The 15,093-nt window shown below is 37.9% G+C and overlaps 1 protein-coding gene across 3 annotated transcripts in view; it reads right to left on the bottom strand.

The window, feature by feature from the left end:
• LOC109376678 (pecanex-like protein 1) overlaps nucleotides 1-15,093 on the bottom strand; it is a 122,264-nt gene that overhangs the window by 79,126 nt on the left and 28,045 nt on the right. For all 3 annotated transcript variants that reach the window (XM_019632752.1, XM_019632753.1, XM_019632751.1), the window contains exons 2-3: nucleotides 4,409-4,617; nucleotides 418-523 (exon numbers count right to left, since the gene is read on the bottom strand). In XM_019632752.1, coding sequence (XP_019488297.1) covers nucleotides 418-523; nucleotides 4,409-4,617 — 315 coding nt within the window. The remainder of the gene's footprint in view (nucleotides 1-417; nucleotides 524-4,408; nucleotides 4,618-15,093) is intronic.

The following is a 15,093-nucleotide window of genomic DNA, read 5'->3' as shown; positions in this document are numbered from 1 at the left end:
TATATATATATATATGTATATATATATATGTGTGTGTGTGTGTGTGTGTGTGTGTAAAAACCCACTGAGCTGTGTGTACACTTAATATATGTATACTATGCTGTATAAAAGTTATATGGCAGTAAAAATAAGCATACACAAACATGTTAAAACTAATAAACTTTTGAAATAACCAATAAGAAAATCAGTTCTGCAATATTTATAACTGTTTATTAAGCTGCATGCTCAGCAAAAATATACTTAATGTGAAAACTCAGTTAAAAATAAGAATGTTAATAAAAGATATTATTAATAAACAATCTAAAAACTAATAATCAGCCAGATAAACCCAAACACCAACTATTATAGACAGGAGAATTCCTGAGGCTACCATCAACAGGAGGGGAAAAGGCAAAATAAAATCACACAGGTTCCTACCTGGTTGTTTGGATCTAGGCCAGCATAAGAATTTCTTGAACTGCAACCAACTGGCGGTGTGGCCTCTCGAATGAACTCAGACATTTCAATCCCCCCACCAGGATCACTGTGGGAAAAAAACGAGAGAAAAAAAGTACCTGCTATTATTCTGCCGTCAACAGGTTTCTTTTTATGTTTTTTTTTAATAAAATTAAGATGTTCCCATTTTTAATAGAGCGAATGACCAAAAAAATGATCATTCTTCATTTATAAGTCTAATAACTGGAACTATTTTATAACCACATCACTACTTGAAAGTATTTAAAACACTCTTCCATACTGTGTACACCCAACCCAATGTTGGAAACTGACCTTAATTACAATTCTAGCATACTAAATATAGCATATATTTTATGATCTGCATCATAAAACCACTCTAGCAGAGAAACGATTTGCCTTTTGTTTCCTAACAGCAAAGAGAAATCGGTCATTGTAAACACAGAAAGTAAGCAGTTCTTACACTACCACTCCCCAAGAGCAGTCGGACTGGGCACACGCAAGAGAACAGTCGTCCTACTCAAGCTATTTGTACCTGTATTTTTTTTTTTTAGCCTAGTTGTTGTTCTTTAATCTTCGTTGTGGAGGGCTCCAGTCGCCATCTGGCTGTCCATCAGCAGCTCGTGGCCTCTAAGCTTAAGGTGCTGAGTTCAATCTTATTTGTGGGTGGTCGTAGCCACTATCCCATGTGGGAGTCGAACCAGTAGCCTTGTTGTTAAGAGTGCACCCTCTATCAACTGAGCCATTCAGGCAGCAGCTCAGCTCAAGGTGCCGAGTTCAGTCTCAGTTGCAGGTGGGCATAGCCCACCATCGAACAGGCAACCTTGTTGTTACACCAGCTGAGCCATCCTGCCACCTGTTGGCAGCTCAACGACAGCTCAGCTCAGGTGAAGTTTCACTGGCCCATGTCGGAATCGAACCAGCAGCCCTGTTGCTCACAGCTCGCGCTCTTAAGCCAACTCTTAACTAACTGGGTCACTCAGCTGGCCCTGTACCTGTATTTTTTAAACTAACAACATTTAACTGATATACTGCCTTGTTTACAGAACTGGAAACCTAAGATTTTAGATTTGTGTGTATAAGTCAGAAGGCTTAAGTTAAAAAAATTAAAATTAAGCTCACTACATAGTAACAACAGGCATTACACAAAAGAGAGAAACGTACTAGATTCAAAGAACAGAGGAAGTCCACATACAGCACTTAAAGATACTGGGATCCCCAAAACTGGGGGCGGGGAATCAAACCAAATTTCAAAAAAGCTTCTATAAAGTTTTAAAATACAGTTCCTTAGGAGCACAACTTTTAGAACAACTTAGACCTAAAAATGATCATTATCTTATTTTTTGTCCAAAGTTTTTTACTCGTTCTATCTGGTATATACAAAGTAAGTACTCAATAAACTTTTAAGCTATTATTATCGAGGATAAAAGCGCTAGTATATATGCTAGGCATTATAGTAGATGTGAACTATCTTGTCATCCAGCATCTAATTCAGCCTAACAAAACAAACAAACAAAAAAGCAACCCAAAATTCTGCTGGTGAACTACCCCATCCAAACTCTCATATGGCTTTGGGTGAGGTTGACCCCATCCTCAAGTTTAGGGGAGAGGTCTACTGGCCAAAGTCAATCAGTATTCCCATTCTCTTGGTCACAGAGCTTAAGTTCTAGAATAAGCACATGCCTCAACTCAAGCTACTATGAACCAGGCCAGGAGTGTTCTACTGTTGAGAAGAAATTTCTCTATACTGCTGAGAAGACGTAAGGCCTATAGCTGCTGCAGCCATTTCACAACCACAAGGGGAGAGCCTGTCTAAGAAGCCAATGTAAAGAAAAGAGCACAGCCTGGTGAAGGGAAACAGGGCCACGAAGCAATTGTTTGAAACCACATCTTGTCACATTTGAAGACATATCTTACATATAGATTTTCCAGTAATGTGAGCCACAAATTCCCTCAGCCTGTTTGAGTGGGGTATTCTGACAACTGCACAAAAGATATAGGCAAAAAGGAACTTGCTGACAAGTATGTAAGTATGTATACCTTCCGTTTAAGTATTTATCACTAGAACTGTTTGAATTCTAGCGTGTTTTTATTATTAATGGTCTTATAACTATCGTGTCCCTGTTAATGGGTTCCTAACTCCAGGCCCCTGACTACAGTTAGCTAATGTTCAATAAGGAGAATTAGCTTTCTAATTTGCTATCCATTCATAAAAATTAAACACTGGAATTCAGTTACAAATCTGATGGCTAATTCAGCATACAAATGTCCACATGTGAAAAAACTGGAACATGCTCGATTTTGTTAGTTGTTTGGAGTTAACGCATACAAGATATACAGGCCAGAATGAGAAATGTTTTTCTAATGGCAAAACCTTAAGTGTGTATATGGAGAAAAGCTATCACCACACTGATTTAGTGATGAGTAATAACCAGCAACATTACTACTGCTATCTGCACTGGAATACATTCTCTAAGTCAGATTCCATGGAAATCAGAAGATGGAGAGCAAGACAAAGGTTAAGGAATAAAATATTCAACACCAGAGAAAGGAAAGCAAGCCCTCATCTTGCCTAGTTTGTATACACCTGCTTTATTTAACTTATAATTCACATACCATCCATTTAAACTGTGCAATTCAACAGTGTTTAGAATATTCACAAAGCTGTACAATCATCACAACAGTTAATTTTAGAACATTTTTATCCCCTCAAAAACAAACCCCTTTAGCTATTACTACCCACCCCACCCCCGGCCTTCCCATCCCTCCAATCCTAAGTAGCCACTAATCCACTTACTGTCTCCATAGATTTGCCTATTCTAGATGTTTCTTATAAACTGAATCATATAATATGTGGTGATTTCTGACTGGCTTCTTTCACTTAGCCTAATGTTTTTAAGGTTCACCCGTGTTGTAGCATGTAACCGTACTTTATACCTATTTATGGCCCAATAATATTCCACTGAATAGACAGAACACATTTTGTATATCCATTCATCAGATGGCAGATAATCTTGCCTAGGTTTATATATCATTTCTGATAGCAAGTCCAAATTACTATAGACTGAATGTAAAATTATTAATAAAAAATAAAGGCAAATGTTTACTTAGTACTTATTACATTACAATCATAGGAACATGTACTTTGTTTGCATTTTCTCATGGAATAGTCCCTTAAAATCTATGATATTAATGCTACTATGCTCGTTTTACAGATAAAAAACTAAAAACCAAAAGGTGTAAAACCTTGCCAAAGGTTTCAGAGGAGTAAACAACATAAACTGATACATGTTTATATATAATAACGAGTCACTGGTGTACAGAGTTCAGGTAAGAAGGGAGGATAAAATAATACTCCGTACTCTACAATGTGTTATCACATCTGTTCTTTTTCTCCCATACCCTGGACTGCAGGTACTCAGAACAGTGAGGACTGAGACCAAATTTGAACACCAAGTATGTACAACTCTAAAGCCCACAGTCTAACACACCATTACTGCCTTTCAACAAACAGGCATTGAAGTTCTTGTTCCAGTTCCAAACCAAAAATAAACACCATTATCTGCAGCAGAGTTTCTTAACCTGAGCACTATTGACATTTTGGCCCACGTAATTCTTGATTGTGGGGGACCATTCTGTGCATAGCAGCATCCCTGACTCTACCCACTCATTGGTTTTAGTCTTTGGTGTGAATAATTATTATCAATTATAACTATTATTGTTCCAACATGTTATTTAGTAGTAAGGTCAACAATATTGATTTAATCTCCCCAGCTGTGCCAGGTAGCTTTGCTGTGGTCTGATATGACAATCTGTTCTTGTCACTGTATCTACAGTGGTTAAGACCTATCACTGCCTTAAAACTGCATAAACAGAACAGGCAAGACACAAATCACATCACTGTACACACACATGATCGACATCATTACAAACTGAGTGACATGGGTTTCCGTACCTCGGTCCGTTGCTGTCTTTTCTCCTAGTTGAACAGTTGCCTTGCTCAGCTTTGGCTCGCTGATCTGTGAACTCATTTGCGTTCCTATCTACAACTTCTCCAGCATCAAGTGCTCTGTGGAGTCGATAGTTGATCATTTTCAGAACAATGAAAACAGCAGCTATCACTGGACAATAAACTGCTACTATAATCATGGAAGAAGGGAGGGCCTTTAAGAGAAAGAAAATAAAAGATATGCGTTTTTAAATATTTTATATTTCGTTCAATTAATCTGTAATTAGAATAATAAACATACAGTCACACATAAAGCAACAATTATGTTACAGCACTAAGTTGCAAAAGTATAAGACAGCACTGCCCAATACAGTAGCCACTAGATACATGAAGCTATTGGGCACTTGAAATGCGGTTAGTCTGGCCTGAGTAATGCACTGTAAGTCAAATAACACTGGATTTTGAAGACTCACTATGAAAACAGAATGTAAAACCTCAATTTTTATATGGATTACATGTTGAAATAACGTTTACAGCACTGTTAACTAAAACATTAAAATTAATTTCAACTGTTTATTTTTACTTATTAGTAATGTAGCTACTAGAAAAATTTAAATTACATATGTGGCTCACATTACCTTTCCATTGGACAGCGCGGGCAAAAAGTCCATGCCAAAAAACTCATAATACAATTGGAGAATTAAGGTATCACATTACATAATACATGAATAAGACAGGGTTGTGATCCAAATATACATAATCCCTGTTTATGTGCTCTCTGTGACTTTTTTTAGGATATAACATTCTCTGTGAAAATTACAAGTTAAAACTTTCATGAGAATAACCTTAGAACTGTGACTGTAAAACCAGATTAAGACATGGAAGACATGCAAAATCCAAATATGTTTTATTTTAAAATATACTTAAGCACTTAAAATAGTTAGAAATTATAGACTGCCAAATAAAAAAATAGAAGACTACAGAACAGAATCGAGTAATAAGCAGATTAATTGAAATGCGTCAGCAGCATCCCAGGTGTAGGGATTGCAGACCCATCACACTTGAGGCTTCAGTGATAGGGACTTGAGTCCGGGGATGGCAGGCTGAGCGATCACCCAACTTGGAAGGCATGGCCTGAGTCACTGCGGCCAAAGGCTATAATGCTAGGCTCAACTTATGCCCATGTCCACGAGAAAAAAAATCACTCTGGAAGTCTAGCTCTAGATTCCAAATAATCATAAGATTCAACTTCAGTTATCTGAGAACACAGCTCCAAATTTGCTTGGAAAGGTAACCTCAAATTGCTTGGGATAGTGAAACTGAAAAGGTCTTGGTGAACTAGGCAGGTTTAGAACACAGATATGAAAAGTTTTTTTTAAAAAAGTTATTTGTGAGGGAGAGAAAAGGAAAGCATGTGGTTTGGAATTGGCAGAGGGGAAAAAAAGTAACTTAAGCCCACAGTTTAATACTTTTGGGTTGGATATGAGAATAGGTATATATTTGGTATTTTTAAATGCTTGGATTAAGAAGCCCTTCATATTAGTGTATGTAAAAAATAAAACTGTGATTCCAATTTAGAATGTCACTGAATAACTGATTCAGGCTTATGATTTTAAGCTGAAAATGTATTTAAAATTTTACAAAATCCATAAATATCAGGTTTAGAAGAGTTAAGTACTTAGAAACATCTGTCAGATAATTTAAGAACTTAAAAATGAATACTAAATTTATAAATGCAATTTAAATCAAAAGGATCTTAAGCCATATTTTAAAAAACAAAACATCTTAAAAATGATGGTTAAAATTTATTCAATTTGTAGAGTTGAATTTAAGATTCTAAGTTGTTTAATTTACAGCTTTAATAAATCTAACATTCATTTAGAAAAAAAAGTTTCCTGAATAACCTTTTCCGAGCAGAATACACACACACCCACACCCATACACACAAACTCTCTCTCTCTCTCTCTCTCTCTCTCTCTCTCTCTCTCTCTCTCTTTCTCGCTCTCTCTCGCTCTCTCTCGCTCTCTCAAACTAACAAAAATTTCAAAGTAAACACAAACATTAATACATACACTGCTTAGAGTATTTACAAAAGTTCTTTGTGATGGTGGTTTCCATGTGGTATGTTCACATAAGAACTAGGATTCTTTGAGATCATTTAGTTCAACGCCTTTATTTCCAGACAGGAAATTGAGACCTACTAACTTTGAGTGTCTTAGCCAAGATCACCCATCTTAATAACATCTTAATGACAAAATTAAGCAAGGTCTCTTAAGCCCATGGTTTACTATATACCAAGATATCAATTCCATTTTCAAATATAAAGTGTTAATAAAAAATGAGTCAGAATTCCATCACTATTCACCATAGGCCATATTAAGATTTAAATGACTGATTACATTAATTAAGTGGATAGAAAGAGAACAACCTCACCATTATTATTCACAGTGGCAGCAAATACAATGGAAATGTTAATGGCTCCTCAACTTGGGGGAAAAAATCAAAGAGACTACTTAATATTGAATGGTCTGTCATATTTGCCCTTATAAAAGAGTCACAGATCGTCAATGCTTACAACAGATCTAAATAAACTCTCTCTCCCTACTATTATATTCCTAACAGTAGAAGATAATTATGTGGCAAGAAATACACTGACATGTGTAGGAGATATAATAGTAAGTACAGGTTTTCTTTTTTTAAAACATTAAACATTGAAAAGACTGAAAACAAAAAACTGTTAAGTGACCATTTCATACTAGAAACCAGAATCAAATGATTAACACTTGTATTTCCTACTCGAACTACAAAAGGTTCCCATTTATTTCACACTACGTGGTTTAAATGCTTAGGTCCTTGTCAGTTGCTGGTTACCCTTGAGGTTTCTAGGTGACAGAAGACAGCTGTGTTATAAGTTTCACTTTTCCCTTAGGGGGTAAAGTGCACACACTGGGCTGTTGTGTGACTTTAAATTTGTTTACTACTCTACTTGCATTACTTCATTGGGCTCTCAGCTGATACCAGCACAGCTGACACTATTAGTATTGGATCATAAATGGATCATAAACCCTCCCTGTGACTGTGCTTCACTAATATTACAAGAAGTTTTTAAATGATGGCTGCCTTTACATGGTTTCAGTGGTCCGCAAAAATCAAACATCAAAAAACTAGAAACTAGCTAGTCACCTCTTTTTCAGTTCTATGCATTGTATGCCAAAGGGCAAACCAGTACTATTTACTATTGGCATTTATATTTTATTCAATTAGATACATCAATGCTGTGTTTCCAAAAAATATATATTTTCAGAGACATTCAGAATTCCATTTAGCAGCATCTCATGGGAAAGCAGGTTCTTTTTCTAAAGAAAAAAACTTTTACAAGATAAAACTGTTCATGTTTCTGTTAAAAATAGTTTTTGTATCCCATTCAACAACCCAATTCAAATTAATATATCTATTTTGAATTTTTTTTGGCAGGTGTTTATTGATTTAAGATTATGTTCCATAACAAACAAAAGTACTAGTATTTCCAAAAGGACATGTTTCATCTTCTTAGGTTATAATATTTTATTGTAGATGTCATCTTCAAGTTAGTGTTGATGCAACCAAGCACATTAGCTGCCCTCTGATAATAAAAGCCGATCTATTTTATCCTCACATAAATGTCTGTCTATTGTTATAAATTGCTTATATAGAAAGGCTGGTTTTACTTTTTTCCTAGGATACCAAAAGTGGACAGCAGAGAACGAAGGTGCTGTGTAGCAGGTGGTGGTGATATTGACAGACACACAAAGCCCTCATTAAATAACTAAAAAGGTCACAGCACTACAAACTCAAGATAAGGCCTACAGTCATCACAGGCTTTACGTACTCTTCTTATACATCTTAAACACCTATCTTATACATCTTATATATTAATATCTTCTATATTAAAAGATTAGAACATTAAAACAGACAAGCTGAGTATTTTTCAGTTCTATTGTGCTATGATTAGTTAATGCCTTGATTTCTGAGATTTGCTTATCATATAGTCATACTCAGGTATTCAGACCAGTTCAGTTGAGAAATCAGTGATCTGTAACTTAAATATTAACAGAATGGCAGACATCACCCACAATTGGGGCCAAGACTGTGAAAAAAATTTTTTTAAACAAATCTCTTAAAACAGCCATCATTAATGCAAGGCACCATGTATCCTGGAGTTTTTTTCCCACTATTGCCAACTACAGTAGTCCCCCTTACCTGTAGTCTCGCTTTCCGCGGTTTTAGTTACCCAAGGTCAACCACAGTCCAAAAATATTAAATGGAAAATTCCAGAAATAAACAACTCATAAGTTTTAAATTGTGCACCGTTCCGTGTAGCGTGATGAAATCTCATGCTATCCTGCTCCGTGCTGCCTGGGACGTGAATCATCCCTTTGTCCAGCGTATCCATGCTGTGTACGCTACCACCTGTTAGTCACGTAGTAGCTGTCTCGTTTGTCAAGAACAAGTGTTCTGGTATCACAGTGCTTGTGTTCAGGTAACCCTTATTTTACTTACTAATGGCCCCAAAGCTCAAGAGTAGTGATGCTGGCAATTCAGATATGCCGAAGAGAAGCCAGAAAGTGCTTCCTTTAAGGGAAAAGGTAAATCTGTATAGAAAAAAAATTTTACACACACACACACACACACACACACACACACACACACACACACACAGAGTTTGGCACTATCTGCAGTTTCAAGCTCCCACTGGGGATCTTGGAACATATCCCCTGTAAATTAGGGGGGACTACTGTACCTCATTATTTAAGGCAATATTTACCAAACTTTTGGCATCATAGCCTTACTGGGCATTCAAGCCAACATGTGAACTGTACATTTTAAGTAAAGATTCATCACAGTTTAATTTCTTAAACTGACAGATGGATTAAAGACCTTAATGTAAAGAGCAAAGCTTTACAACTTTTATAAGAAATATAAAAAGTATCTTTATGATCTTAGAATATGGAAGATTTCTTAAGCATGATTGTCAAAGCACACACTATAAAGGACTAATAAATGAATTAAAATTGAAAACTTCTGTTTATTGAGAGACACTATAAATTGAAAAGACAAGCTACAAACTAGAAGGCGCATTAAAAAGTGTATCACTCACTGTATGTATGTATATGTAAGTGCCGAATTCGGTGGGATCACCAAGAGCAAAGGTGCATCATTAGAGACCAAAGCTAAGATCTCCATATCCTCGTACTCCCAGTTACTATGTATGCATGGATATGAAAGTTGGACATGAAGGCTGATAGGAGAAAAAAAAATTTATCTGAAAAATGGTATCGCAGGACAGCTCTACAGGTACCCTGGACCACTAAAAAGACAAACAAGTGGGTCCTAGAGCAAATTAAGCCTGAACTATCGCTGGAGGCAACAATAAAACTGAAACTGCGCTACTTTGGGCACATAGTGAGAAGGCGGGTTTCCTTGGAAAAGACAACAACGCTGGGAAAAATAGAAGGCAGCAGGAAAAGAGTAAAACCTAACATGAGATGGACAGACTCCATAAAAGAAACTATACCCATGAATCCACAGGAGCTGAGCAGAGCTGCTGGAGACAGGGCACTGTGGACACCACATTCTAGGGTTGCCAGGAGTCGGAGGGGACATAACAGCACAGAATATATAGTATATTTATTGGGTTGTCAGAAAAGTCATGACACATTTTTGCAACGAAAAACATAGAAAAAATACGTCATTGGCCGGCCAAGTGGTGCGTTGGTTAACAGCTGGCTTGGGAAGCCAGCTCTAAACAGCAGGGCCCCGGTTTGGATCCCACATGAGGGCCAGTGACACTGCCCTCTACAGCTAAGATGGTGAACAACAGCTCAACCTGGAGCTGGGCTGCCACGAGTTGCCAACGACGGCGTAGGCTGCAGCCCCTGTTGCAGTGGGGCTGCCATAAGCTACCGTGTGTGACTGGTAACCGGTGTGAGCTGCCAAGAGCCACCGTGAGAGGCTGGTGACCAATATGCCTCACCCAGGAAGAGCGCAATGATGGCACCAACAAAGGCCAGTGAAACAACATCCTCCACAACTAGACTGAAGAACAAAAGGACAGCAGCTTGTCTGTTCCCCTTCCCCGATCCCCCAACGCTGTTCCTCTCCCCCAATTCCCCAATAAAATCTTTAAGAAAAAAAAAAAGAAGAAACAAAATAACAGGTGTTGGCAAAGATATGGAGAAATTGAAACCTTTGTGCACTGTTGGTGGGAATGTAAAATGATGCAGCTTCTATTAAAAAAAAAAAAGGTGATTCCTCAAAAACTTAAAAAGTAGAATTACCATATGGTTTAGCAATCCCACTTCTGAGTATTTAAACAAAAAATTCAGATGCAGGATCTCAGAGATATTGGCACATACATGTTCACAGCAGCATTATGCACAACAGCCAAGAGGTAGAAGCAATGCAAATGTTCATCAGTGGATGAATGGATAAACAAAATGTGGTCTGTACATATAATGGAATAATGGAATATTATTCGACCTTAAATAGGAAGGATATCCTCTCATATGTTCCATGGATGGATCTTAAGGACATTAGGCTAAGTGAAATAAGTCAGTCACAAAAAGACAAAATACTGGATTATTATTCCACTTATATGAGGTGTATAAGCAGTCAAACTCACAGAAATAGAAAGCAGAATGGTAGATGTCCGGGGGCCGGTAAGAGGAGAGAGAAATGGGGAGGTGTTGTTTAATGAGTACAGAGTTTCAGTTGTGCAGGATGAAAAAGTTCTGGAGATCCACTGCACATCAATGTGCATATACTCAACACTTGAACAGTACACTTAAAAATGAATATTTCACTTTGTCTTCCCTCCAGTGAGGAAAGAAAGTCAAATATTGAGAAACAAGCTTAGAGACTAAGCCATTTATACCACAGTTTAGTCTTCTTAAATTGACAGTTTATCCCTAACATTAAAAAGTTGTGATATTTCAGCCAGGAGTGATAGGTTTAAGCTATTCAAGATGCCAAATATACTTCCTTTTTTTTTTTTTTTTTTTATTGGGAAATGGGGGGAAGTGGAACAGACAAGTTGCTGTCCTTTTGTTCTTCAGTCTAGTTGTGGAGGACGTTGCTTCACTGGCCCATGTTGGTATTATCATTGCACTCTTCTCGGGCAAGGCAGATCAGTCGCCGGCTTCTGGACCACTGCTCACTGTGGCTGCTGGCCGCTCACACTGGCTGCTGGCTACACACGGTAGCCCATGGCAACCCACTGCAGCAGGGGCTGCAGCCTACACCGTTGCCGGCGACTCACAGCAGCCCAGCTCCAGGTTGAGTTGTTGTTCAGCATCTTAGCTGTAGAGGGCAGTGTCACTGGCCCTCATAAGTGGGATCCAAACTGGGGCCCTCTGGCGTCCCAAGCCAGCTCTTAACCAGTGCGCCACTCGGCTGGCCCCCAAATACTTCTGACAGGACTCTACAGAAAGCCACTTGAATCACAGAAACGGTCATTCTAGAATTATCACGAAGTCATTATCTTGTTTCATTTCAAGACTCAAGTGAATAATTCCCCCCTACAGCTAGCACATTGCATAGTAGAAAAGCAATCTTTTTTTTGTTTGTTTTTTTTTAGCTAAGCCATCCTGCCACCTGTTGGCAGCTCAGCTCAGGCCAGGAATCGAACCGGCAACCCTATTGCTCAGAGCTCGCACTCTTGAGCGAGCTCTTAACCAATTGAGCCACTCAGCAGGCCCCAGAAAAGTAATCTTTTATACAATGCTCATTTCCTTGTGCAGCAATGTAAAGACATAAGCTCACTGTCTATTTTTTTTGTGCTGGATTCCTCATTTTCAGTATTTTCTATACCACTGAATCAAGATCTACAAGAATACAGTTAACAAAGGATTACTCCCTTAATATAGTATTTGTAGCTGTTCTCCATCAGAACTAATTTCAATGCATTTTTTCAGTTCATGTTACAAAGTCATTATCAACTAAATCTAATATTTCCAACTAGCATCTTATACTTGGATATCAACTAATATCTAATACTTAGTGATTACCATATGCCAAACACATTTCTAAGTGGTTTATGTATATTAACTCATTTAACCCTCATGATCACCTCATGAAATCAACATTACTATTCTTCCCATTTTACAGATGGAGAAACTGAGGCACAAAAAGGTAAGTTACTTGCCAAAGGTCTCAGAATGAGACATTAAGGAGCAGTTTGGCTCCAGGCACTTTGCTGTTAATTAACTGCCTCTAAATCAGAGATTGGCAAACTTTTTCTGTTCAAGGCCAGACAAAAACTATATCACATTTTGCAGATCATATCTGTCATAAGTACTCAACTCTGCTGTTGTAGTGTAAAAGCTGCCATAGAAAATATATGAACATGAGCATTGTGTTTTCCAATAAAACTTTGTTTGTGGACATTGAGATTTGAATTTCATATAATTTTCACATAGCATGAAATATTATACTCTTCTGATTTTTTTCAACCACTAAAAAATGCAAAAACCATTCTTGCCTCATGGGCCATACAAAAACAACTACATGGGCCATAATTTGCTGATTTCTGCTCTAAATGAAAATTTCCTTTCTTCCCTCACCAATAAATCGATCATCTAAAAGATCATCAAGCACTTCTCCCTTTTAATGTGCTTCAAGTCCAAATCTATCATCTCCAACATCACCAGTTTCATCCAACTATGAAACAAAGTAGCTGCTGGCAAACAGGCCAGTAATTTTTCTCGGACAATATATTTCCCCTGAAATCAAGTCATATTCAACAGTGTCATACAGCAACAAAATTCTGAAAATCGCTCATCTGGCTTGCTCTCTAAGCAAAACAAATGTAATTAACATTAAAGAGTAGTTTTACAAGTTTTTAGGCAAAAGCATATATATAGTACAGTATACCTGTTTTTTTACTACAAGAAGCTATAATTTTAAATAATGCCTCTATATTTTGGTACCTTTCCCTTCAGAGAAAACTTTATCAATTTACACTAGAAAACACTGGTTTGGGATTATTGTAGGGAAGTCCCATTGGTTCCATAGAAATCACTAGAAAAATGATAAAAATCCAATGGCCTTAATGTAACTATTTGACAAAGTTTCTTGGCAAATAACTAAGTAGGGACTAGAGGCAGAGGACTATCAGTTCTATGAAGGAAAAATTTTAAATAGACACAAACATAAACACTATCTCACTGTCTCTCTTAAAAAGTAGATTAATTGGGGCCGGCCGAGTGGCGCGATGGTTAAGAACTCGCTTGGGATGCCAGAGGGCCCCGGTTCGGATCCCACATATGAGGGCTAGTGACACTGCCCTCTACAGCTAAGATGCTGAACAACAGCTCAACCTGGAGCTGGGCTGCCATGAGTCGCCGGCGACGGCGTAGGCTGCACTCCCTGTGGCAGTGGGTTGCCATGGGCTACCGTATGTAGCCAGCAGCCAGCGTGAGCGGCCAGCAGCCGCAGTGAGCAGCCGTCCAGAAGCCGGCGACTGATCTGCCTCGCCAGAGAAGAGCGCAATGATGGTGCCAACTTGGGCCAGTGAAGCAACGTCCTCCACAACTAGACTGAAGAACAAAACGACAGCAACTTGTCTGTTCCCCTTCCCCCAATTCCCCAGCACTGTTCCCATCCCCCCAATTCCCCAATAAAAATCTTTAAAAAAAAAAGTAGATTAATTGGAAGACAATCATAGAAAAAAAAAAAAAAAAAAAAAATTAGGTCAGCCTTTCAAAATACAGGTAGATACCCAGAAGGTCACATTTCTGCACAACACCTCCTTAAATTAAGCATTTTTTCCCTCAAAATGTTTACCCACAAATTTATAACTAATAAATATAAATGTCATTCCCCTGGGGCCTTTCTTTGCTGCCTTATGATATCCTACAGTTCAATATCCAGCCAGCAACAAGGAAAAAACTGAGTAACAGTTTTGTTTCTAGGTCCAAAACATTAAATTCATTGATCATTCTTCTTAAATCCATGCTTCTCTCCTTGTGTGGTTTGGAATCTTTGAATAATGCCAACTACTAAGGTACTTGGTGTTTCTACTAAACTACAACAGAATCAATCACTGACATATTTAGAAAGAAAAACAACTTCAATTTTTCTTAGCTTTAAAGTTCTGTCGGGTCTGCCAATCTGTTGAAGAAAGTGGAGTAAAAATAAAATGAGGATAAAACTATCTAGTAAATGAAAACAAAAATTAGCAGAATTTGAAAGCAGTACACCTTATGCCCTAGGCACGGGGTGGTGGGGTGGGGGGGGGGACACCCACAGATACTAATCATGTCCTAAGTTATAAGTTCCATCCATCAGTAACAAGTGGGCTAACTTTCTTAACACTTTTTCAGAAGAAAAACTCGACAGTTGTGAGAATAAGGAGTGCTGCCTTCTTTCCATAGTATGCCCCCAAATCAGTCAGTCCTATGGCTATATACACTGGGCACAAATGACCAATGGAGCAAAAAAATAAGAGCCATTTTTTATAAAGATCTACTGAGATTACCCAATTGGCCCTGGGTTCTAGCTTTTCTACTGGTACAACTGAAGCTGAGGGAACACCTGTATTTACCCATCCTGATGGAAAATCCCTTTTAGCATATTCACAAAAAGGAGATATGCATATGCTAATTTCTACAATATGCTATACCACCTTTCATTTCTGGCAGACAGAGAGGATT

This window comes from Hipposideros armiger, unplaced genomic scaffold (assembly GCF_001890085.2).
Source record: "Hipposideros armiger isolate ML-2016 unplaced genomic scaffold, ASM189008v1 scaffold_1169, whole genome shotgun sequence".
Taxonomy (NCBI): domain Eukaryota; kingdom Metazoa; phylum Chordata; class Mammalia; order Chiroptera; family Hipposideridae; genus Hipposideros; species Hipposideros armiger.
The sequence above is the reverse complement of the archived record's forward strand: the minus strand, read 5'-3'. Positions and strand labels throughout refer to the sequence as shown.